Source organism: Mytilus californianus, unplaced genomic scaffold (assembly GCF_021869535.1).
Source record: "Mytilus californianus isolate M0D057914Y unplaced genomic scaffold, xbMytCali1.0.p SCAF_5, whole genome shotgun sequence".
Taxonomy (NCBI): domain Eukaryota; kingdom Metazoa; phylum Mollusca; class Bivalvia; order Mytilida; family Mytilidae; genus Mytilus; species Mytilus californianus.
Genome location: NW_026262701.1, coordinates 58,770,519 through 58,796,112, shown reverse-complemented (window position 1 = coordinate 58,796,112; position 25,594 = coordinate 58,770,519). Strand labels below are relative to the sequence as shown.

The following is a 25,594-nucleotide window of genomic DNA, read 5'->3' as shown; positions in this document are numbered from 1 at the left end:
TTATATTATATTTGTTTTTGTTTATTGTTTTGTACATAAAACAGCTATTTTACTCTCATTTGGATTGTTTTACATTTGTCATGTCGAGGGGTTTTATAGCTTGCTTTGTGATATTGGTTTTGCTCATTGTTGAAAGCCATACGGTGACCTACAGTTGCGTCGTACGGTGACCTATAGTTTTGTCATTTTACCTCTGATGGAAACTTGTCTTGTTGGCAGTCATTCCACATCTTATGAACTTTCCATTTCTATGTAGCAACATTCCAGCAGCGCCTGCATACGGAGTATATATCTCCCAATTGATACGATATTCCCGGGCTTGTATTTCCTATCATGATTTCCTTGATAGAGGATTGCTGCTCACAAGGAAGCTATTAAACAAAGAGTTCCAAATGTTGAAGTTGAAATCATCCCTTCGTAAATTTTACGGACGCCATCATGAGTTAGTTGGCCGTTATGGAATAACCGTTTCACAGATGATATCGGATATGTTTCTTATGTCGTAACTGCAATACTCTCCCTTTTCACGAATGTGACCTACCGAATTAGACTATTTACCGGATTTGTAATAACATAAGCAACACGACGGGTTCTTCATGTGGAGCAGGATCTGTTGACCCTTCCGGATCACCTGAGATCACCCCCAGTTTTTGATGGGGTTCGTGTTGCTTAGTTTTTTGTCCCTCTGGTATCTTTCGTCCCTCTTATATATGCAACGCTGGTTTAAGGATTCGGTGCCGTCTTAGTGTTACACAAGATGTCAATATGAATAGTTGGTTCTAAATCTTCTAACGTTTTAAGGTATTTAAATAGTTCACCGATCCCTATTAGCGTCGGATCAACTGCTTAGAAAGACAAGTGGCGTTTTACCACAAGACATTGGCAATAAATGTTCGGAAACGAACGTGCGCTTCACTGAAGGCATCAACATATCTCTTTCCGTGATTGGAAAGGTAAGATAACCAGTTGAACTTCATTAGTGCTATTTGGTTAGTGGTACAATAACTTAACATAAAACCCAAGATAATTATACTTTTATTTGTTTAAATATCATACATGGTACACATTACTGACCTGTTAATACTGACTGTTCAAAAAAGAATTATGTTCCTTTAATTTTAAGCTATGGCTATATAACTTCCTTTTAATAGATTTGATACAATAATTCGCTTTGTAAATCACCCAATTATATATACTCTAATCATGTTCGTTATAATTATAATACATTTGGTTATATCCATGAGACTCTGATCCGATTAGTTGTCCGTCACAGTCATACTGAATATTATATATAAATACTGAACTACTGAAATATGGCGTATTGAAGTTGAAATTTCTTCCCACCTGCTGTGATTCACCTAAAAATTTAAAAAATCTTGTCACTCAAATTTCCAATCGATTATTAAAGTTAGGTACAACTGAATTGTGTACATTGAAATGACTTGAAGTTATAAATAGAATATTATGTGTATAAAATAACATGGGCAAACAGTAAAAATAACATTCAACAGGACGAATCTACATAAAATTAATAAAAGGTAAAGTATTAATAGTAAACAAAAAACACTTAAGAAATATGAATCAACGAATCAATGGATGAAATATCAAATAGATGAATAATAATAATAATAATAAAGAATAGATAGAAACATAAACGAATAAAAAATAAATATATAAACAAATAAATAAATCGTCCAATAAAACTATTTTCCCTGAAACTTGTTCAGACGGAAAACAAGATATCTCGTATTTTTTTGTGATGTTAAGGAATAACCAGATATCAGTGACAATAATAAAAATTATGTTGAAGGTGTCAGGGCAAAAATTTTATGATCTTAAAATATGCAATAGTTACTAGCATATAGTGTATGTACCATCAACTACAAACATTGTTTTTATTTGCCACTTTGTAAAATTTAAGATTTAAGTACAAAAACTTTTATGTTTGCGTCTATGTTTGAAAATTTAAGACAGTTGTTTTATATGTATGTGATGTATTTTACACAGTTTTGGTTGCTGGATCCCAATTACTTTTACAATTACCATTTATGTCTGTTTGGGTTGTTCACCCAATTTTGACAATATGAAGGATCTATAAACAAATGTCATCCAAGTGGGGGGTTTAGCTAGCTTTTTAAACCAGGGTTAACCCGATACTTTCTTCAAAAAAATGCCTGTATCATATCAGGAATATGACGGTTGTTTTCCAGTTGTTCCATTGGTTTTATTGCCTTTTTGAATTTGCCTTGAAGTTTTGTATTTTTTTATACTTTTTTGGTATGTGAGTGTATCCCTTTTTGTTGACATGAAGCTCTTGAATATCCCCCAGACCCCGTCCTCAATGTCAAAACCTTAGCTTTTTTGACAAATTAATTTGTCTAGGTCAGATATTTGTCCTCTTATGTCGTAGCATTACATCCATGATATTAACCGGACAGCTTTGTTAAATGTTTTTCGTTTGAAGACTTCGATAATTCGAAGAAAGGCTAATAATGGTATTGAAGATATTATTTCTTAATGTTTTAGTAATTAAATTTGCATAGGCCAAATCATTTTGTTTTATAATTCAACATGGACATTGCTCTTGTGTACGCTATTAATATACCTTAATCTGACATGTCTATTGTGAATGACATATGGCCCTAATGTCGGCTTCAGAAGGTTTTAACCACTCGCCTACAGTACCAGGTCCGCCAGACGACTCCTTATAAGAGTTATAACCCTTTAACGACGATTGTTACCAATGTTTTACCTATCATGATAAATTGTATCATATGTTCACACGAAGGACAAGGTCCTCTTCTTAATATCGAACAAACATTTTATTTGGCTTTCTATTTTAAAAATAAATGCTTTCTTTTAAATATTTCCACGTTGGACTTATGGGGTGTCGAACTAGTGTAGTGTTTGACCAATGCGGTATAGGACTTCTTAGGTGTCGAAGAAATGGGGTGTCGGACTATTGGGGTGTCGGACTAATAGGGTGTCGGAATATCAGAGCTGCTCCTCTCAAAACTATGCAAGCTATGTCTCAAATCTTATGTAAGCTATGTTAACTTCTATGTCATTTGGTCTCTATTGGAGAGTTGTCTCATTGGCAATTATACCACATCTTCTATCTTTTATATTTAAAGTTTAGAAGTGACATGTACTATATATATTCTAAATAACAATGTTAAAATGGCCACCATTTTAACATCATGGACTTTCGAGAGAGAGAAAAAAGTTCTACATCATTTGTGTGCACTTCCTATCCATAAAATATGAGAGTTACTTCTAATCAAACTAAAAGTAAAAAAAGAGTCGCAAAAATTATAAAAAATGCCGTTATTATGCCATCTGGAATTCAAAATTTTTATTGTATGTGCTGAATCTTTGTGTTATTCTGATACAAAATTGTACAGACACAATAATGTCTTTATTTTACTGAAATGTAAGGTCACCACCACAAGACAAAACGCTCAATTGATATAGCATATCTTTCTAATTAAAAAAAAAATCATCATTTCTCTTGCTCGCACCTTATTTTGCCTTTTTAAATTGTTTGATTCGAGCGTCACTGATAAGTCTTTTGTAGACGAAATCTTCATCCCGTTATCTATGTTGAGTTTATTCACTATGAAAAGGGCACTCGAAAAAAAAAGGGAATACAATCCTCAACATAAAGGCCACAGCTGCATGCGGGATTTGGTTTAATATTATCATGTTGCAGATCTGCATTTAAAAAACTGCCATATTTCTCAAACGTGTATGAATATATTAAGTTTTCTATCACCACATCTAAAGTAGAATAGGGGCTGTATTAATTTAGTTTTCATATTTTGTTTGAATATATTTATATATTTGGAAGTCCGTATGTCTTGTTTTAATCTATTCCATGCAATTGCAGTAGGATGGAAAAATGATGTTTTGGTTATATCTGGTCTATAACCGGGTACTGCATAATTGTTACGTCTATCTCGCAATTCATAATTAGATATTTGACAAGTGAAACCACAGAGCTAATCAGGAGAAGACCCTTGATGCAAGGAATAGAACATTTTTCCCTAGCAATTGCCAGCCTGTTTCAAAATACATAGCTTCCCGACTAGCATACACTAGTAACCCAGTTACTATTCTGATATATATATAATTATGCATAGACATTATAATATATCCAATAAAAAAATAAAAACTTTCTTAAAGCGTATAGTTTTACACCAAATAAGAACTAATTTGGAAGAACTTTGTAAGATAGATTTTATTTGGTTGACACAAATACAGAACTTACGATATAAAATCGAAATCTATACGTTGAAAGTGAAAACTAACGGTAAATTTTTCAAAACTAACGCTTAGATTTTCCATACCGTATGAATTAAGAAATAATTCATGGAAGCCATAGATTTGTTGGAAATTTACACATGGCCTGGGCCGTGATATTCGAATTTTATCCTGGGCGTTAGCGAGGGATAAAATTAACGGATAGCTTCCAAAGATTTGTTGGAAATTTACACACGGCCTAGGCCATGTGTAAATTTACAACAAATCTATGGAAGCGATCCGTTAATTCGATTCTAATAGGACAAATACGGTCATTTAACCCTCTTGCTGCCGAGTTTATTTCTTGCTTTGTTGACGTTCATATTAGTGATGTTGCAAAACGTGTGCCTCTCTGCAGAAGAGCGTTTTCACGCCGTCCATAATTTGTCCCGCGTAAATTAAGCCGTAATTAGGGAAAGCAATGTAAAAGTAATTTTATAAAAATGATTGCTCCAAGATTGTTATAAACAATGTTTTTAATACAATATTATTTAAAAACACAACTTTTAACCTTGAAATATAGTTTTGTTTTTATATTTCTTATCTTTGAAAAAATGAAGATATTATACTCATTGCTAATAATTTTACAAGTGCTTTTGTTTTATCTTTGTCAAGTGAAATGCATAAGTGATTCGTAACCACCTCTAAAATCACGGGTGTCATTCAGTATATCGAGAAAAATTATCGTGAACGAATACCTAACGGTGGTCAAGTATTGCGATTGGATCGTGAAAGCTCTGGTAAAGGATCGTGAAGGAAATCTTATCGAGAAGACGTTTGCAAGGTCAATTACTAATCTTATTTAATGAATTTACGGACAAATCTGCCATCAAATAAAACTGTCTGTCAAAATGGTTCAACATTATAATCAGTATCTGAGAATATCAAGGTTTAAAAGTAAACAGTTTTTACAAAACTACAAAAGGCAGGTTGCTCCTCGACATTTCAATGACATTAAATATGTAAACAAACAAAATTGTTTTCATAATTCTAATGAAAAAACAACTTTTCTTTGGAAAATATCATTTCATGTTAATGATTCAAATGGTTTGTAAAGTTATTTTGTGTTAGCATAAGCAGAAATTTTTCAAAAAATAAAATATTTACATAAAAATTATTTTTTGGATCGTGAAATATCGCGTACCGCTTTTGAAGATTGTGAGAAGGATCGTGAAAGATCTGATGCTACGAAAACGTTCAAATCATTATTTAATTATATGATAATTTATATTTTATATTGGTATAGCAAATATTCGATTTGCATGACTCATTCCGGTTCTCTTTACAATGACATTGGATCTGATTTTTTTTTATAAAATACTACACCGACTAGGTGCTTTATAGCAATATTAGTCTATTTGTCAGTCCTCCGTAAGTTTTGATTTCTTATACAAATTTAAGATTGAGAATAGAACCTAATCGGCAAAATAACAGTTCAAGCATGGCATCATGCACACTCGATCTAGAGGTATGGTATTGGATTGGTAATTTCACCCACTTAATTGGTACAATGACGTATAGCTGTGTGAACAGACTGATTAAGCAATCGAGTAAAAATAACGTTATCTTGGTACATTTTTAGTTTATGTCAGCGCAGCCACGAAATAAACAATAAATAATCCATTATTGTCATACGATGTACGCACGACTGACACTCCTCTAAACTGAAGGGAACAGCCCTTTCAGTTACAAAAAATAAATGCGTACACATGCATATATTTTCAGGTCGGAGCCATTAAGCATTACCGATACATATATACTTTTACTTTTAAAAGAATTACGCTCCTGAAGGTTCTTTTTATCTTTGAAATCTACTTATCTAGAAACGTTTTTACTTGAATTAAAAAAAAAGTGAAACAAATGAAAGTACTAATGTCCGTTCTTATTTAAATAATTACACACTTCAACTAGTTGCAAGAATATCAATTGGTAAAAGAAATATTGTTTTCTGATTATTAAGTCTAGTCGGCTTGGGACGTTTGCGCTTTTTGATAGAACATTTGCACTTTTTAATGGACATTTGCGCTTAAATTTTTATTTTTTTATATGTCTGGTTTACCCAAATATTTTTTTTTTATTTTGTCGTTTGTTTGGAAGAACCTTAAAAGAAAATGTGAACATCTTTCCATGACTTTGGTAAATTTTCTTAAGATAACAGGTATACAAATAATAAAGGTAAACAGCGCAAATATCTTGTAAATTTTGTTTAGGTGTATCAAAGTTAAAAGCGCAAATGTCCATATAGTGTTTGAAGCGCAGCCAAATGTCCTTTAGTAATACAGGTAAAAAAAAAACCTCAAACGTCCTCCTGCGTCCGTCTGGTCACGCCTTGTCTTTCACGATCAACATAATGCGTTGCCCGATCTTTCACGATCAATTTTTATTAAAAATCAACAAAATTCAATGTTTTCAGAAACAAATGAACGGTTTCAAGGAAAAACAACTTTTAATTTTACTGTACTATCTGACACACCAAAGATTCAGTTTATAATATATCATTATATATTGAATTGTGACCATTATAGGTACAAAACGTGATTATTTTAAAATGAATCCCATAGACTTGTGTTGCGCCTTTTGTGTTTTCTCATAAAGTGCTACATATTTTCTAAATCTTTTTGTACAATTTTATTAATGAAGTTGAATCATTTTGACAGACATAAATTTTATTTCGGATTTGTTCCGCGTTTTTTAAAATACAGCAGATTTTCTACAGATTGTGAATTAGAAATACAATTAATTACGTTCACGATCCGATACCAGATCTTTCACGATCCGATCGCAATGCTTGATCACCGTTAGGTATTCTTTCACGATCATTTTTCTCGATATACCGAATGACAGCCGTGAAAATACTGGAATATATTTATCCTTGTTTTCTGATTAGCTTAGTAAACCTTGTTATGTTGAGAAATAAGAAGTTAAGAATCTCTCAAATAATCATATAAACAAAACAACGGCACCCAATAAAAATGAAAATAAAAACAATGCATGTACAAATAAAAATAAATAAAACTACTTCGTGTTGTTAAGTAATATATGTGTCAGATTAAAATTTTCAATCCAAGTTATGTTTCGGTATATGAAGAATGAATTTTTAAACGTTATTATAAAATATATATTCATTTTGTTTATTTCTTTATCATGTTTATTATCATTTTGTTGACCACTTACCACTTATTGCATAAAGTTTTATTGAAATGTTTGAAATATGAATTTTAAAAACAGAAAAACGAGGACAAAATCTAGAACTAATTTCTATTGTCTACAATGTGAACCTGAATCAATCATTATTCATGACTTGAAAATATTATATTTTTATTTTCATTTTCTATGATGAAATGCACATGGTAATTGGCATACATGAACTATTTTTTAAAATTCTTTGATTGATAAATTGGTGTTTGCTTAACGTTCAGTGTCAGGTATTTCATGCAATATTTAGGACGACTGAGATTTAATGAACAATAAATATGTGCTTAGTAGGTCCTACAAAGTAAATTTTAAAACATCTGAGATGAATTGCTAAAAATTTACATCGCCACTGTGAAAGGAAGATATGTTGGATAGAAAGAGAAATCATTGGGTCACCTACTAATTTAACACCCTCCTATCGAATGAAAATGAACACTTTAGATTATTGCTTCCATGATGAAACAGTATAGTATAAAATGTATTGAAATATCATATCGCAATACAAGTATATCGTGTTATATTTGTGTACCTTTACAAAAAATACTTAAGAAGTCAATCGCGGCAGCCCAACAAATATTTTTCAGTTCTCTTAAATGAAACGTGAATTGTGAATATGAATGTTTCGCGTAATAATGTATAACAGTCACCTTTTCTGTGATTATTTATTAGGAATGCGATTATTAATAAAGATATTCTGATTAAAAGATATATGAAAAATAAACTTTTAACAAATTTCTCGAATTATGCGACATTTTGCATGAAAAACAATATTAAATAAAATAAAAATAATTAGTAACCACATTAAATAAGTTGGTAATATAGTACTAACAAACTTCTGTATCATTTATTGACATCCGTTTTAAGTATAAAATTATGCCTGTACCAAGTCAGGAATATGACAGTTGTTATCTATTCGTTTGATGTGTTTGAACTTTTGATTTTGCCATTAGATTGGGGACTTTCCTTTTTGAATTTTCCTCGGAGTTCAGTATTTTTGTGATTTTACTTTTTAATACATTTAATTAAGTTTGCTTTAGTCCCGCATAAATCGTCCTTTTTGTGCCGTATTTTGCCGTTGTCAGTGCTCTGTATTGTGACGTTAAAATCAAGTGATATAGTGAAAAATATAAATAAAACATTCCAAAAAATTTGTAAAGTGAGGATAATTATTTTGAATGTGATATTGGAAATGATCAACAATTACAAAATTCTGGATCTAATATAAAGACTATGTGCCTGTTTAATTGGGATATATATCATGGGAAATCAAAAAGAATACTGTGGATAAAGAAAAAAAAATCGTGATATAGTGAAAAATGTAAGAAAATATTCCAAAAAGTTAATAGAATTAGGTATATAGTTTAAAATTACTTCAAATAGTACTACTTCAAATAGTTAAATCTGGAATATTGGATGGGATATCAAATATCAGTGTCAATAAATAAATAAATAAACCAGTTTATTCCTAACTATTATTTTTATTATTTCACCATGCATGAACACTTTGTACAAGGCTAATGTCAATTAGTATTGAACAAATGTCCAAACAAAGGAATGCACACATTTGTAATGATGTTTTTAATCCTGGAAAATTATGGAAATTATAAAATAATTAAGATTTCCACGAAAGTAAAAAATAATTTTTTGAGTTATCTCCCATTAGAAAGAAATAATGAGAGAAAAGAAGTCTTTTTTAACAATATAAAAGAAATCCAAGCACTCATAGTATTTGAATATGAAAACATTACTGTAAGAGAAAATGTAGTGCATTATATGGCATGCAAGTTAATACCTTGCAAGAAAAAAAACATAAATATTCTGGCTTGCTTACTCTTGAAATTTGAAATTACAGAAACATAAAAATCTCTCCTTTTTCTTCTAAATGTTGTTTCTTTGGAAATTATATGGCCAATTACTTCAAGGAATACATTCATTTCAATGAAAAAGACTGTAACTACAATGTGTATTCCCTAAATACTTATTTTAGGATTCTCTAAAGAAAAACATGGGGAAATGAAATTAAAACAAAAATCAGCAGTCTTTAGCAAATATTAGAACATGGAATTACAATGTATTTTGCATATTGTGGCCATATTCTAGCTTTTTTCATACCATATATACTCATTTAAACTGTAGGCATGTTATGTTATTTCACAAAGATAAAACTTAAAACCTAAATGCCACATGGATAAGTTTTGAAAAACATTGACAATTGAACAGGTAAAGTGATGGAACAGAATCAAGGCAGACTCTAAATGCATGCGTAATTACCTATTGTCAACTCTTAACAATACCTACTGGTCATTTTAAATGTCCCAATTGTATTGTCAATTATACAATCTGGTTGAACAATAGGTAAAGGTATACAGCAACACCTATAGTCAAGTCACAGTAATTACTTTATAATTTCAGAAAAAGTGTTCCAATAATGAAAGACTTGATTTTGATGATGGCAATTTATTCCACACTCGGCATGGTAAATGCTGGAGGTGAGTCTGTGCAGTTAACCAAATATTTACATGTACACATCACATACACTTCAGATTGTACACAAAAATAGATAGAATTTCTACTTTTATATAACTGCTGCAGTGCCTCTATGAGGGGATAGACAGAGGTACGGGAACATGGGAATGAGGGGCTGGAAGCGGGAGTCAGTGGCGGAAATAGGGTAAGAGGTGCATTAGAAAAACGATTATTGTCTGGGAGTAAGGGGAGCTAAGTTGAAGTAGGGGAAAGGGGTGGGGGGGGGGGGGGGGGGGGGGGGTGAGGGGTTGGAGTTGTTAGGATGGGAAGGTAGGGAAATGGGAATCAGGGAACCCCTGTCCTCCCCTCACTAATTATCAAAACTAAATTTTCAAATTTTAACATTTTTCTAACCAATATTTAAGAATAAAAGAAAAACGTTTTCAAGCACCTTTAATTATTTCAGAATAACATTTAAAATACATATATCCATCGCTTTTGTAGTTGGTACAGTCATAAGACGAAATCACATGCTTGAACATCAAATTATGGTGTACATACCATATTGTTTTAGCATGCTAAACATTTACGAACCTACTGATCAAAACCTTTAACCTACATATTATTGTCAAACTCATTTAATCACAGTAATGATACATGTATATTTATACTAACGAACAACTTATTTTGCAGAAGTTTTGAATAGTTTCATTTATAGTTTCACTTTTTCCAACTTTTGATTATAAATATTTACATCTAAGATATTGTGGAAAAAGTAGCAAAATTTTATGAATATATTTTTAAAATATTTTTTTTTTGAACAAATTGTTTCCGTGTCCAAATTTACCATGCACAAGAATATGGGTATATGAGAATTCACTTCAATATCTGCGTATGTATTGTTTATACTCAGGAAACATGGAGTGTGTAAAAGTGGTCCCTGTTGAGTTCATTCATACGAACGATATCAACTGACACATGAAAGGCAGTTTTCCTACTATAAAGACTGTTTATTATTAAACCTCGTAGATGTCTTTGATGAGGTTGCAATGCTGAATTACAGTTTCATTCCGCACATCAACTCCTGTTGATGATATTTAGTCTCTTGGAACTCTTGTGCATGTGTAAGTTTGATATAAACACAGTTCGTTTTGACATGAGATTGTTTCTGGAATATCCTTTATCAGGTTCTCATGAAAAGTAAAAAAGGAAAATAATACATCTAAAGCTTTGAGATTTTCAAAAATAAATTTCTCAAGTAACCTTTGCCTGACGGAGTTGCAATTTTAGATTTGCTACAATTATATCACTTGTAAGCTGCATCATTAAAGAAAACCACTATCAAAATATATCTTTTAAAACATGCCAAAATATCGGAGCATTTATACTGGAAGATCATGATGTACCCTTCTTTACATGGTGTATTGTTAAGGAAATATGAATCGTATCAACATTTTGCAGTTTATGTCGCACATTGATTAAATGGTTGCTGCTTATAATACAATGCATCAATGCTCGCATATGGTACAGCAAAACTTTTTCAAACAGGAGTATGGAGATTAATTGATATTGAATTAGTTTAAACGAAAAGGTACGAAATCAAAGAGATTCATGTGAAACTTAATGGTAAACATTTTGTTTATCAAAATTATTGAGATACGAAATCGGCAATCAAAAATCAAATAAAAAGTAGAGAAAGGACAATAGGGAATATTAATTTGTCAGTAGGAATAGGTAGAATGTTTGTTTTGCTATGTATCGTTTAAGTGAGTGTTCATTATTTTTGTTGGTTTATTTTAGTTACTCTAACACTGGAAACACAAACAATAAAGATGGGAGAGTCTCTCATCCTTACATGCACTGTCCATGGAATATCAAAGATCAACCCAGATGTTACAAGACAATTTGCTAAAGGAAGCAACGGAGATCTCCTCTGCTACAACGGACATATAACTCAAACAAAAAAATACGAAGAAATATTGTCCGACGGAAATGAATTTAGATTGAGAATTAAAAATGTTACAGAGTCAGATGTAAATAGTATATACCAATGCCGATATAGATTTTTTACAGTAAAACAGATGATAGGAATCAATGAAATGAATTTTGAATGTGAGTACAATAACTAAAAAGATGATGGGATTCGTTAAAATGCAAATTTAATTTGATAAAAAGTTTGTAACATACCAACGAAAGAAACACAACTCTAGAAAAATTTAAGTCTTTTCTAAACCGCTTTCAACTTTACTCTTATTGATGAAATATTAGAGAACGAAATTGTTTCAAGTAATAAGAACGAATTTTTTTTTTTAAAAAGACTTAACAATTAATATTTTAAACATCAAGCCACTAAAACGATTGTATGATGCTTTGTATCCAGTGATCCTCTGGTTATTTGCAATTATACTGAATCTTTCCATATTTTCGGTATATATTACAGATGGACCGACTGAAAATACAACGTATATTGAATTCAACAATTACGACAATACAAGTTTTGAAATTCAGATAAACTTTACAAAGATTTTTCCTCTACCCATGTGTTCGGCCCAAACGAAGGTAGGTCAAGTTAATGAAAATTAGTACGCTCTATATATTCTTATTTAGTTACTTAGTTTGCATGTTGATCTATATTTTAACATATTTCAACATATACATTATCTTCCAGCTGGTGATTTTCCCCAGTAAATATTTTACGTCACAAAGCTAGTATCTTCACTTCACATTGTCCCTTTACGCGTTTCTCCCAATGTCATCAGATCAACCGGCCAATTCCTAAAATCGGAATTGGAAACTCTTCTTTTTAAGGTTATACGAAAATACGTTGTTATAGATGAATAACCACAATCCCAATGATGCAGGAATAGTAGCTGTATTAGAAGTCTTTATGTGTGTGTGTTGTAAATATTATTTTTCATAAATTATATTCACTATGATTTTTCAATTAGAAAAGAAAATGGTTTGGACTCTATTCCCTCAAAATCCCCACGGCTTCCTATTTTAAAAGATATTTGCGATAAGTTTAAAACGCTGCAAGTTTCTTTTTCAGTTTAAAACCAAGTTCACCTTAAGGGAGGATTGTTTTCTGAGACCATGTCAGATGTTTTTGATTTTTTGTGTCCTTCGGTTGCTGTCTCTCTGACATACTCTCTAAATGTTGTTTTATTTCTAGCATGTTCATACTTTCTTTGTTTTTAAACTTTTACAGAACTCTAAAATGCAGTTCAAAAATACAAGCATCATGGAAGAAAGAATTTTCTACAAAGTATCGTTTATTTTGGTATATGTTGATGGTGACCAATGTGGTACAGATTTGGAAATATATTGTAAAGTCGGTAGATCAAACTACCCTATCGAAACGTTTAAGCCATTCATGGAATGTCCATGTAAGTACACTAAAAGTAAAAATAGGAAGTAAAAAGAATGAACCATATCAATTTCCTACTAATTACTTTGGATATATTTTTCATTCTTTAAAGCGACGATGGATGGATAGATAAATAAACGTGGTTGATAGAATCCCTGTTTGTAGGCTTATGTAAATACCTCACTAGATTTGTAACATACAAGGACACATTATAGGATTAAACATTTTTTTTGGAAGTTTCCAACAAAGGTTAAATCAGAAAAGCATCTTCGTAAGCTTTTGTTTTAGAACTGATGCATATACATCTACTGTGTTTCCTTCTTATTCCGGAAATGAGTTTGAAGGAATGTATGCAATTTACACATGTGTGATGACGTGTGTTATGTGCTGATGTCATTTATGTTCATCCGCAAATTACACATGACTGGATGAAATAAAAATCGTGTTTCATAATGTTACAATTACAAGTGCTGTAATTTACAGTGATAGTATTTTTGCGACTTTGTAAGCATTTAAATTCACGGTACTGTGTTCTCATGTTAAGTGACAAACCCCTTAGGAGCATGTAAAGGGCATACTGGTTTAATATTGGCAGTCTGCGCTAAGGACATTTGTGTCTATAATAAGACAACTTAAATAAATTGTTTTTCAACAAATTACATGAATTCTACTTTATGACTTGTTTTAGACCAATTTCAAAAGAACAATGGTTACGTCACAATGTTGATTTGTCAGGAAATGCCGTTTGGTGTCTTCCGAAATATTTACACATCGGAAGGGTAGTTGTCGCGTACAACGCTTCGTTGCTTCAAAATTCTTTGTGTTAACAGCCATACAGCAAATCCCTGATTTCTCCGTTAAAACCCCGGATTTATTATCTGAGAATCAAATGGAGATAATGCCATCAACAGATGTCGCTGCGCAGAAAAATAATTCCCCGCGTAAGAAGACCCGGTTGGAAATCGTAAATTTATGAAATTATAAGAATCCAAAGATATCATGAGCGGTATACATGTTAAAATTATTTGAAAAATATAAGAAGTCAAAATAATGTATCGTTGAAAAGGAAATTCAAGTCATTAATTTTCAGTCTTCGGAACCGCCATTTTTCAACTTCGACTGTCATTGACAAATTTTCAGCTCGGGACGAATTGACACAGGCCTGGTTTGCCTAGGAAATGTTTATATGACTGGTTTATCTTGATAAACTGGAACATGGAGAACAGAACTAGGATGGTCACATGACGTTACCATTCGTTATTTACACACGAACACAATTTCAGTACACATCACAATTTGGTAAGGGACGAATTGACACAGGCCTGGTTTGCCTAGGAAAAATTTAATATGACTGGTTTATCTTGATAAACTGGAACATGGAGAACAGAACTAGGATGGTCACATGACGTTACCATTCGTTATTTACACACGAACACAATTTCAGTACACATCACAATTTGGTAAGGGACTCCCTATTATTTTTTCTTAAAACTTCTCTGATCTTGACCAACACAGCTCAGAAATATGTCAAACTTGTCACAGAGGAAAAAACAGTCAACTTGTCATTAAAATGAATAAAATCTTTTTTTCTGTGATTTATTTTCCTTTTTCATGCCTCAATCATGTCTTTCAGTACACACAATTACAAAAAAATACCAAATTTTGTCTACTTTCTGAAAAATCACAAAAATATTCTGAATTCAGCACATTTAGCATATACAAATATGTGTGTAAACATCCTAAGATCTGATATATCATAGATGAAAAACAGAGGAAAACAGTTCGAATAGAGTCAGATCTTTATTTTGTAGCTTACAGATGTAAAATTTGCAAAAGAATGAAGATGATACATGTATCACATCATAATATAGTTTTGTCTGTGCTCATTCCCTGTTCATCTTCAAGCAATCATTCATTAGTTGTTCCATAGACGGTTGTTCAATCTGCATTCATTTTACCTAAACTAATCTATATTTATGATGATTTAGTCTATTCTATGTTTACAATTGTTTAGCTACATGTACCTGCATTCGATGAGATTTTATATTAGGTCAACATGGTAATTTTTTGTTCATTCTTTTTACACATATTTAAGTATATGTTACTAGAGATGGTTTTATATGGCTCTGATGGTTTAATTTAGACTGAAGAAAAGCTTTTCACACCCCATGTCCCTGTTTTATGTTGTGATTTTATTTTAATTTAATTACTAAGTTCATAAATTTATACCCACTAAAAGATACAAAATTACATATTATTAGTGAAATGCTATTTTACAGTATATTGACATTTTACTTTTATCATGTGTAAAGGATGTTTTGCAATATTTAGTTATTTGATATACATGATTGGGTATTGGGTTTTAAGTCGTCAAATACTTAGTAGCTGTCACACCCATAATAAGAGTTGAAGTTTTATTTTCTCTTGAAAAATATGAAAATTATTTTATCTTGTTAACTACAGACATGACAACCTAAGGGGACTTTAATTGGTGGATGAGTATCCATGTCATATGCCAAGCTCTATATATCTCTTAAGTCCTGACAAGATATTAATGATTAAAGACAGACACAACTACATTTTATAAATGTTTTTGTTTTTAATCCCCCTTTTCTGAAATGAGACAACACACAACAACAAAAAATGACAGGTTTGCAATCACTGTCAGGTCAAAGGTCAAAATATAGATAGAATGAAAAACCACTGCAAAGAAAAAATAATTTCAAAGAAAAAATGCAATTCTGACATTAATTTGGTCAGGAAAAGATTTTACTCTTTTTTCACCCAGTTTCTAAATAAAGTGCTGATTATATTTTTATCATTTATCAATTTTTCCCAATATTTATTACCTTATTAATATTGCTACTTTACATACACATAGAAGTTACATAGAAATAAGAATATGTGGTATGAGTGCCAATGAGACACCTCTCCATCCAAGTCACAATGTGTAAAAAGTAAACAATTATAGGTCAAAGAACGGCCTTCAACACGGAGCATGGCTCACACAGAACAACAAGCTATAAAGGGCCCAAAATGACTAGTGTAAAACAATTCAAACATGAAAACCAACGGTCTAATCTATGTAAAAAACGAGATACGAGAACACTTATGAACCACATCAACAAACGATAATCACTGAACAACAGGTTCCTGACTAAGGACATGAACATTGTCATAGGTATCATATGCCAGTGACCAGGAGCTGTTACATTTCAGTGTCCATCATTAGACCTCAGACACATAATGACTTAATAATTGCATATATAAACATATGTGACGCCCATTTAGAATGTAAAAACAACTTTAGTCATGTTAGTTCACAGGTATAATTTACAATGGGTCTTAACAGAAATGTTTAAAAATATATCTGTAGAATAGAATTTATACTTTTCATACCCATAATCTTTATAAAATATTTTTTTCATGTAGATCTACAAAGAAAAAAAATCTGTTTCTAAATCCTTGAATTGTGAATCAAAATGAAGTATTCATCTGTATTCAAGAATAATACTTGATTCTTCTAAGGAGATATATGCCTTGAAACAATCATTTCTATCAAAGTATGGCAAAATAGATGTAAACATGCATTCAGGGAAAAAGCTGAAACATATTTTGCCTTTTAATGCTGGAAATGTTTCACCTAAGCTTGGGATCAGTATTTTGTTCTAATAATTTACTGGTCCAAAACACCTCACTTTATATAAATGTTTTTTACCACATCCTTTTTTTTTATTTCTTCTGAAGCTAATTGTGTGAGGTATTATAGTTAAAAAAACAATGTATTTTTTTAACTGAATGTAATAATTGGCAATTTTTCTAGCAATTTTCCTGATTTCTAGATGACTATAAGAATTTGTTTTGGAATATTTCAATTAAATAGTGATTTACAAAAGCAGACATACTTTCTGTAATAAATTCTCTCCCTGTTATGTCCTGACACTTGACAGGTGCTCTCATTCCAATGATTAATTATAATTTCCATGATATTTTTCATATTTACACATTTTACTATCGCATACGGATAAATTATTGGATATTATGCCCCAGAAACACTGTTTCCCGTACTAAACTTGAGCGAATTGCTTATTGTTTCTCGTTTCTTATCAGCCGTCCCTTCAACGGCTTTTCATTCGAGTTATCCCCCTTTGGCCGGTCGTTAATTGTGGACCTGTTGAATTGACACACGGCCGAGATTTGGTAACACTAGGCATTTTATGTTCATAATATCAGGATGTATCATCCCTCTTACGGAAAATATGTTACCATTCCTGGTGTCATTTTAATTTATATTTTTTACTGAGAAGTGTCACGGCCGCGGCACTTTTTTCATCTTTGTCAATCAAATAATCAAGGAAATTTTACATTTTCATTTTTAAAAGAATAACGTAGTGAAAGTTTAAAACCTGCCGTATCAAATGATATATTTGGTTAAGCATGGTAAATACATAAAATATCTTTACGCCGTCGATTTCGTGGCGTCATTGCCGTTGCAAAAAATTATCATTTTTTGAATTGAAAATCACGTGACCAGAATAATAAAATCGATGCCATTATGAGATTTTCTGTCCCGCTGTTAAAGGGTTTATATATATGAAACGAGAGACAATTTTAAAGTTTACGGGCCACACATTAAGTCTGCTGTGTATATTTCTTTCGAATTTATATACAATATAAGTTATATTAAGATAAGGAAAATGGCAATCTCTGATGTATTATGAACACCTTAAAAGATATTAGACTTTAACACACTATCAATGCCACATGAAAGGTCCGACTCTTTTTATGAAACTATAAAAAATGACGGATAGCATTTTATTAAGGTCATCAGGACAGGTTTATATATTTGTCACTTTTGAATAAGTGGAAACTAGTATTCAATTCAACGTTTAAGATTCTTAAGTTTGCAGATATTAATAGCATTGTTCGAAACCCTAAAAATGAAAATGATGTCATTCTGTTTTTGGAATTCTATTGAAAACATGTCAACTTGCTATGCAACCACAAACAATTAATATACGCTTTTAAAATATCACCGAGAATGATTATAATTATCATTTGTCTTACCAAGTCAAACAGATTTGTTTTTCATTGTTCAGAAAAATCAATGGTGTGTGTTTATTTCACTAGGTGGTGTAAAATATTGGTGTCAAATATAAATTTGTTTATTATTTTCATTTTCTTTGTATTTTAATCCATTAAGGTACGGTATACACATTTTTTGTCTTTGTACATTTTTTTTTAATCAAACATGAATAAATCATACTAATCAGATTTCATTAAGTAACAAGTAACAGAACTTGCACACAATATTTCTAAATATCTTTCAAGCATAGCGTTTAGTTGAAATGCATTTATATACAATGTAAAACAGAATATATTGTTGTCCAATGCGGCAACTGATTATTTATTTTTCGTCCTTTTGGAATCCAAATATTTTTCTACAAATAAACTCTAACCACCACCCCTTCCCCTTTGAAGTTAAAAGGTTGTTCCCTTACTTCTTTACGCTTTCATTTTTTATCATGCAAGACGTATTCATTGTTATACAGAAAAAAAGCGGAAATGTAGGGAAACGGGGCAGTTGTCGATCAATTTTGACTCTGGTTGCTTTTTTTTATTAACACAAAAATATTGTGACACTCAAAATAATGACGTCTCGCTTGTTGTTTTGACTTTATTGATTTTGTATTTATTTCGTTGTGTTACCTCGGCGATCTCTCTCAGCATTAACATATATGAATTGACAAGTATGGTTGATGACTGCATGACGTTTAATGTACAATTATCATATTACAGGCACAGTTCCCATGTTTATTATATTGACTATATGTGGAGTGCTACTTATAGGATCTATATCATCGATGGCATTGCTGATCGTGTATAAGAAACGACGGAAACGGAAATTATGTAAGTTTGAAAATGCACTGCACTCACCTTAAATGTAAATTAATGACGAAATGATGACAATAATTACACCATTTAATCTTACTATCTGTTTACTTGTTCTGTGAATTTATTTTAATAGAAAATAAATCACATGCACGATCCAAATTCAAACCAATGTGTTATAATAGTAGATATATCTAATGATCTTTGAAATATATTTTTCATAAAAATAGGGAGATGGGGTATGATTGCCGATGGGACAACTATCCACCAGAGTTCAAATTAGGTGGATGCAAGCATTTATAGGTCACCATATGGCCTTCGAAAATAAGAAAAAAAAAACATCGTGTAGTCAACCTTAAATGTCTCCAATATGAAATATATGAAGAAATTCAAACGAGAAAACTAAGGGCCTAATTCATAACAATCGAATTTACGAAAAAAAAAAAAAAATATGACAGACATAAACAAACGACAACCACTTGGGATAGGAACATGAAAAATGTAGCGGTATTATCTTCCCCTAGCCTGAGACAATGGTGTAGCAGAACAACAAAAGAAACAAACTTTTAAAACCCGTTGAATTGGGTTAACTCAATAGATTGGTACGAAGCATAAAAACAGTTTAAAAAAACCCCGATAAACATAAAACACCGATATAGGAGCACTCGTAGTTACTGAAAGCTTGTTAAAAACCAATTGCAACAAATAGGTAAATCATGTTCTCCCAGAATAATGTATCGATTAGTACACATCTAACATATTTAGTGTACAGACGTAATAAACAGTCTGAGAAACACCCGGCCTTGTGCATTGCCAATATATACTAATAGGGGTGCTCAACGACCATAACTACTCATGAGCGTCGTGCACGGTCGATATTAAAGCTCCGATATCAGAATATGAATGAACAGTACTGACATGATGTATGATTAGGAGAAATCATAAGTGTACATATATATTTATTAATTTTTTATTAAAAAAAAAAAGAATAAAAAAATCGAATCAATGTTAGTGCCGATAAAAACAACATTTTTTTTTTACTTCAGTGTTAAATTGATAATCTTTAGGAATAAGTTTATGCAAAGGATCAATGAGCTTACATGTTAGAGTAAGATTTATTTAAAGAAAGTCCCCTTTAGGGAACGACCATTTAACTTCAATGGGGGTTATGGTTTTTTCCTAAAAAAATATTCTGATCCCCAATTTGATGAAAAAAAAATATTATGGTTAAGCAGATGACAATAACAAACTATTCTGAATCCAGATTCTCCCCATACCTTAAAGTGTTAAATTTTGAAAAAAATAATTTGATTGATAGCGTCGAAAAACTAAAAAAAAATTATTTCTGACTCAGACAAAAAAACCATACCCCCCCCCTTCTTTGAAGTTAAATGGTTGCTCCCTTAATAAATTTCCGAGGGAAAGTGTTTTTTTGAATTTATCTCTTAGATGTAATTTAGACGGATCTTAACTGAGTTTATCCATTAACTGTGATCATAACAATACAAAAACTCGTCTGCTAATTATAAAAAAAGCGCAATTGGTGCTTTTAGCAATGTCCAATAACTATCGGTGAACTTTATTGCCGAAAGAAATTTTTAAGCTTAAATCATTTCATTACAATCATTGTAAGAAGATTTAGAATATATCTCTTTTTCATTATAAAGAGGGCTTTAAATGAGTTGCGGCAAATAAATCTGCAATCAGATTTTTCAAAGGACCATTTAATCAAATATGAGAATTTATGTTTGATAAGATTATGTGGACGTGCAGTTAATTCATAAAGTTCATAGCTGTAAATTGAATTGAACGGATCATTAAAAGCACGCAAAGAGATTTTTGACTCTTCAAAAATGATTAATTCCATTATTTTCATATGCTTTATTTACAAAAATGGATGACAAGTTCTTTGATAGAAGTAATTGACATAATTAACAGCACAGAAAGATATGTCGTACAACACTTTCTAGAAGCCGAGATGAAACTATATTTGAAAGTTTTTATGTAGCATACGTAGCCAATACATAGTAGAGACATTCAATTGTACAGAGGAGGCATTAGCTGAGATGAAGTAGTGACATGATTTTTACTATTTGAGTGTCTGTTGAGCGTAAAACAATTCATAATCTTATTCGTAAGAACCTCCATTTTTTTTTTTCATTACGATATTTTGGTCTTTTTTTTCAGAAAGTATATTACCCGTTGGTCCTGAAAGATATTGAGCTCCCCTGTGTTTACATGACGATAAGGATCATATCTTTATTTCGATTTCTCACAATTTCATGTTTAAGGATCATGGTTTTTTATACTGACGTCAGATGTAATTGCCGTATAATTAAAAAAGTCTACTATTTTCTTTTATACTTATAAGAAATTATAGGTGTTTCTATATTATCAAAATAGGGAGGCATCATGTTTAAAACGGTAAACGAACTTGACCATTCTTATATTTTCAATGAAATGATTTGCTTAAATTTTATTTAAAAAAAAACAACAATAAAATATGGCCAAAGACAAAATTATAGCTTAAATTAATACAAAATGTTAAATTTAACGTATTTTGTCTCCGTAGTAATCATGGTAATTACGAGGTAGATTTTAATTGTTATGAAAAGGTTTGACTTAAGTTATAGCACTAGAATTGTGCATTAGAGAAAGGAAAATTGAATTAAAATTCTTTTTAGATCTAGAGTTCAAAAGAAAATAGGACTGATATCTTTTTTTTAGTAAACATATAATGTTCGTCATTACAGGCACAAAATCTAAAAACAAATCAAAGACAAAAACTGATATTGACAACGCAGATGAAGAAACTTTTTTATGATAAAGGCGGAAAATATAATATGGGGGCAATCAAAAACCATTAGATGAAGGAAGAATGCCAAGACCATGCCAACGAGAATTAAGACGAAAAGACAAAGGAAAGTAGACAGAAAAAACTACACCCTTAAGACTCAAGTGTCACAGTCGTGTTCTCGTTTTAGTGGCTATCAAGTGATATGTTACAGCTGATAAATATGGATAAATAAGGACATTTGGCGGAATGTGGCTCCGGTAAGCGGAATATATCCATAGTTATCAATCACATAAGCATTCCCTATCGACAACTCAAATATTGATGGCGTCCGTATAACATTCGAAGAGACTGTACCAGTAAGAAGGCAGTACACTGTAAAAAAGGCGTGTAGAGTCTAAACATGATCCTAAACAGAAATGTGTTCTCACTTGAGCACATGTTTAACCCTAAACATATTTTAATTTATTTCAAATCTTCAGGGTCTCAAAATATGTTTAGGGTTAAACATGTGCTCAAGTGAGAACAAATTTCTGTTTAGGATTATGTTTAGACTCTACACGCCTTTTTTACAAAATTTTTCCCCATTAGAACATAATTCACCCTAAACGTGTTTAACCTGACTAGAACACGTTTAACATCCATGTGTGCCTACCCTAAAAATGTTTACCCTCCACTGTGTTCCTATCCTATACATGTTGAGCCTCCATTGGGTTTTCATATTAAACATTTTTAGCTTGCAAAGTGTCTGTGTCTCCATGATTTAATCTTCTCTTGTCCGGTAGTAAATATTTATCGCGTGGTTTGAGCAATTTCTTCAGTCAATGAATCGCTTACGGTAACCTTGAAATTGTATTGTTTTGTATATTTTATATGCATTTGTAATCTGTATCCTTTCTACTATATTTACAAAGAGATACTCCAACACTCATCTGCTGTCTGTGTCTAACATAACATTTGAAGAACCATCTTTAGATGTGCAAAAGAAGCTAGCTACATGAAACAGATTGTAACAATCCACAAAGTATCATGTATAAAATACCTTAATTTTACTTGAACACAAAGAGTTGAAACATGCGTGTAATTTTCTGTCTGATTGATTCTAAAAATATACTATACAGTTTTTATATACTTTATTACAATAATTAAATGTGTGCTTTATTTCAAAATCCATTAGAATATATGTAGTTTTGATTTGTAAACTGGTTAGACGTTAATTGGTTCAGAACTTTATCGATATAAAAAATGCTTCCCCCTTTTTGTATCTATTGTATCGAACTTTGTGGTGTCTAAAATGTCGATTGAGGACACTCTCTAGCTGCACCGAATGACATTGTAATAGACAAAAATATTAAATTCAACTTTTCTGACATTTCCGTTGTCGCTTTTGAACCTTTCCTGACATTGTTTGCTGATCTTCTGCTTCCCGGAATTTCGATTTTTCAAATGCATTATTATTTGCTTCCTATTGGTTGTTGTGCTCCTAATCTAAATATGTTTTGGCACATGTGATGATAAGCTGATACTTATATATAACTTCAAGTATCTTGTGTTGTAACACTAAACATGGATAGAGGAATATCACGTTTAACATTGAAGTGTTTAGGATCATAATCCTAAACATGTGCTTAATGCGTGCTATCTCTAAACTCCCTTTTTACTGTGTATAAGTTGCAACCATTTTTTAAATATATGATGGATATTATAAGCACTTTAAGTATTTAATGAACTATTGCATGCTTTTTCTAGGTTTCTCTGTTTATAAATATATTCATCAATAAAGGGTATCTTCCAATACGAGAGCAGCCCTCAAAACCTAAAAACAGAAACGAGATCAACAGTGTAGCATACGAATTTCAACAACAAACAAGTGTTTATACCATATGCCAGTCACTATATTATCTCAACTCTTCACAATTTATGAATAACAGATATAATTAATTACAACAATCTACTCTATTGTCTATTTTCATTTCTTTTTCGGTGTTTTCTGTCCGTTCCTAATCATTTAAAATGTACATTTCTTTGTTGAATCATTGGTCCCACAAGTCTTTTTAGTTATCATTTTATACAGAGATAATGAAAGTATATGGAGTAAATGTACATGGGACAAAATCGCACAAAATACATAGAAAACATAGAAAATTATCAATGAACAGGGCTTTTATCCCTGTTCTTCTTCTTGACAGTTGATGTAGGGTCTTCAACAATGAACGAATCATTCATACCCTACAACAAGGTCAAGACGGCCCCTAGCGTCGACTTAAGCGGTACTATTGATAAAAATAAACCACAGTTCACCTTCTTGCTCCCCACCCGCCTCGGAGTGCAAACTTGTGGTATGCTTGTGTACGACGGTTCTCCAGTCGAAAGCACCAGGGATACAAGAAAAGTGCAGTAATTTTGAAAGACATCGATCGCCGTTGAAATATGCCTTGAAGTTATACATGTCGGGAGCGGTCAATGAATTATATAATTTATAATTACGGGCGAGTTTTTTCAACATATATTTGTCATACATTGCCCAAGAAAAAACCAATAATTTCGAATCAACAAATGATAGACAATACATATAAAACTAAACAACAAATGATAGACAGCACGGGGCACATCGAAATATATGTAAGAAAACCTAGCAGTTTAAAATAGTATGAAAGGGCAATATACAAAACAGATGACTAGACCAGTATTTTGAAGAAATTTAACCAAACCTGAAATTTTGACGGTGTATTAATATGAGAAATTCTCACATGAACAAGCCCACCATAACTGTAAATATTATAAGAGCATACACCTCAAGCACGGGAATTATGTATGCAGTGACGTTTAAAATTTCCTTTGCACTAGGGAAACATTAATAATAAAATTGAAAAAAAAAGTTGTGTACTACATTAATCACATATACAGAGACTTTGGTGTCATTACGATCCAATTTGCACCAATTTTATATTAAATAGTTAATTCAAACAAAATTATCGCAAATAAGTTGTGGCACAACAGAGCCCCTATTGGTTAAAACGGATTTCTCTCCAAATAATCAGGTAAACAAGCACACACATATACATATATAGAGAGATAAAGAACAAAAACGGTACATGTAACATATATAAGCACACATAAATTTAAAATTTTACTTTAAAAAAAATTACAGTCCATTTCGGTGATTTTAAAAACATCTCTAAATAAATGCAACTGATTTTATTTTTTTGTTTAAATTTTATGTTTTTAACTTTAAGCTTTTATACCATTTTTTATTGAAAAAAGTGATATTTTTATGGTGCAAATTTTTTTTCCTTTAAACTACCTTTTCCTAATAATTGAATTTTGTTCTTAAACAAAACCCATTAACATAAACACTATCGTTTCAGTTGATTGTGTTGGCATTAGAGGGATAGATTTTTTTTTATTAAATGTAGACATTCCTGGAAAACACCTATGATATGTATTAAGTTACTTGGTGCAAGGATAAGTATTTAAAAATCTCTGCTTGGTGACAACATCCGATCAATCGCTAAATGACAGTTTGGATTACCCCCATTGTTTGTTTTCAATTGCGGAAATACGCGTTCAAAACATTA

General features: G+C 31.5%; 1 protein-coding gene across 1 annotated transcript; it reads left to right on the top strand.

Moving 5' to 3' along the window:
- Positions 1-1,516: 1,516 nt before the first annotated feature.
- Positions 1,517-22,495, top strand: LOC127702979 (uncharacterized). Its single transcript, XM_052207350.1, has 7 exons — positions 1,517-1,538; positions 9,910-9,986; positions 11,764-12,075; positions 12,404-12,522; positions 13,172-13,349; positions 19,130-19,240; positions 21,976-22,495. The coding sequence occupies exons 2-7, from the start codon at positions 9,926-9,928 to the stop codon at positions 22,044-22,046; spliced, it is 852 nt and encodes a 283-aa protein (XP_052063310.1). The 5' UTR covers positions 1,517-1,538; positions 9,910-9,925; the 3' UTR covers positions 22,047-22,495.
- Positions 22,496-25,594: the final 3,099 nt, after the last annotated feature.

Bases quoted from the DNA above. Each gene is read 5' to 3' on its own strand.
- LOC127702979 (XM_052207350.1), top strand. From the start codon at position 9,926: ATGAAAGACTTGATTTTGATGATGGCAATTTATTCCACACTCGGCATG. The intron at 12,523-13,171 runs GTAGGTCAAGTT...AAACTTTTACAG, and splicing joins TGTGTTCGGCCCAAACGAAG to AACTCTAAAATGCAGTTCAA. The intron at 19,241-21,975 runs GTAAGTTTGAAA...TCGTCATTACAG, and splicing joins ACGACGGAAACGGAAATTAT to GCACAAAATCTAAAAACAAA.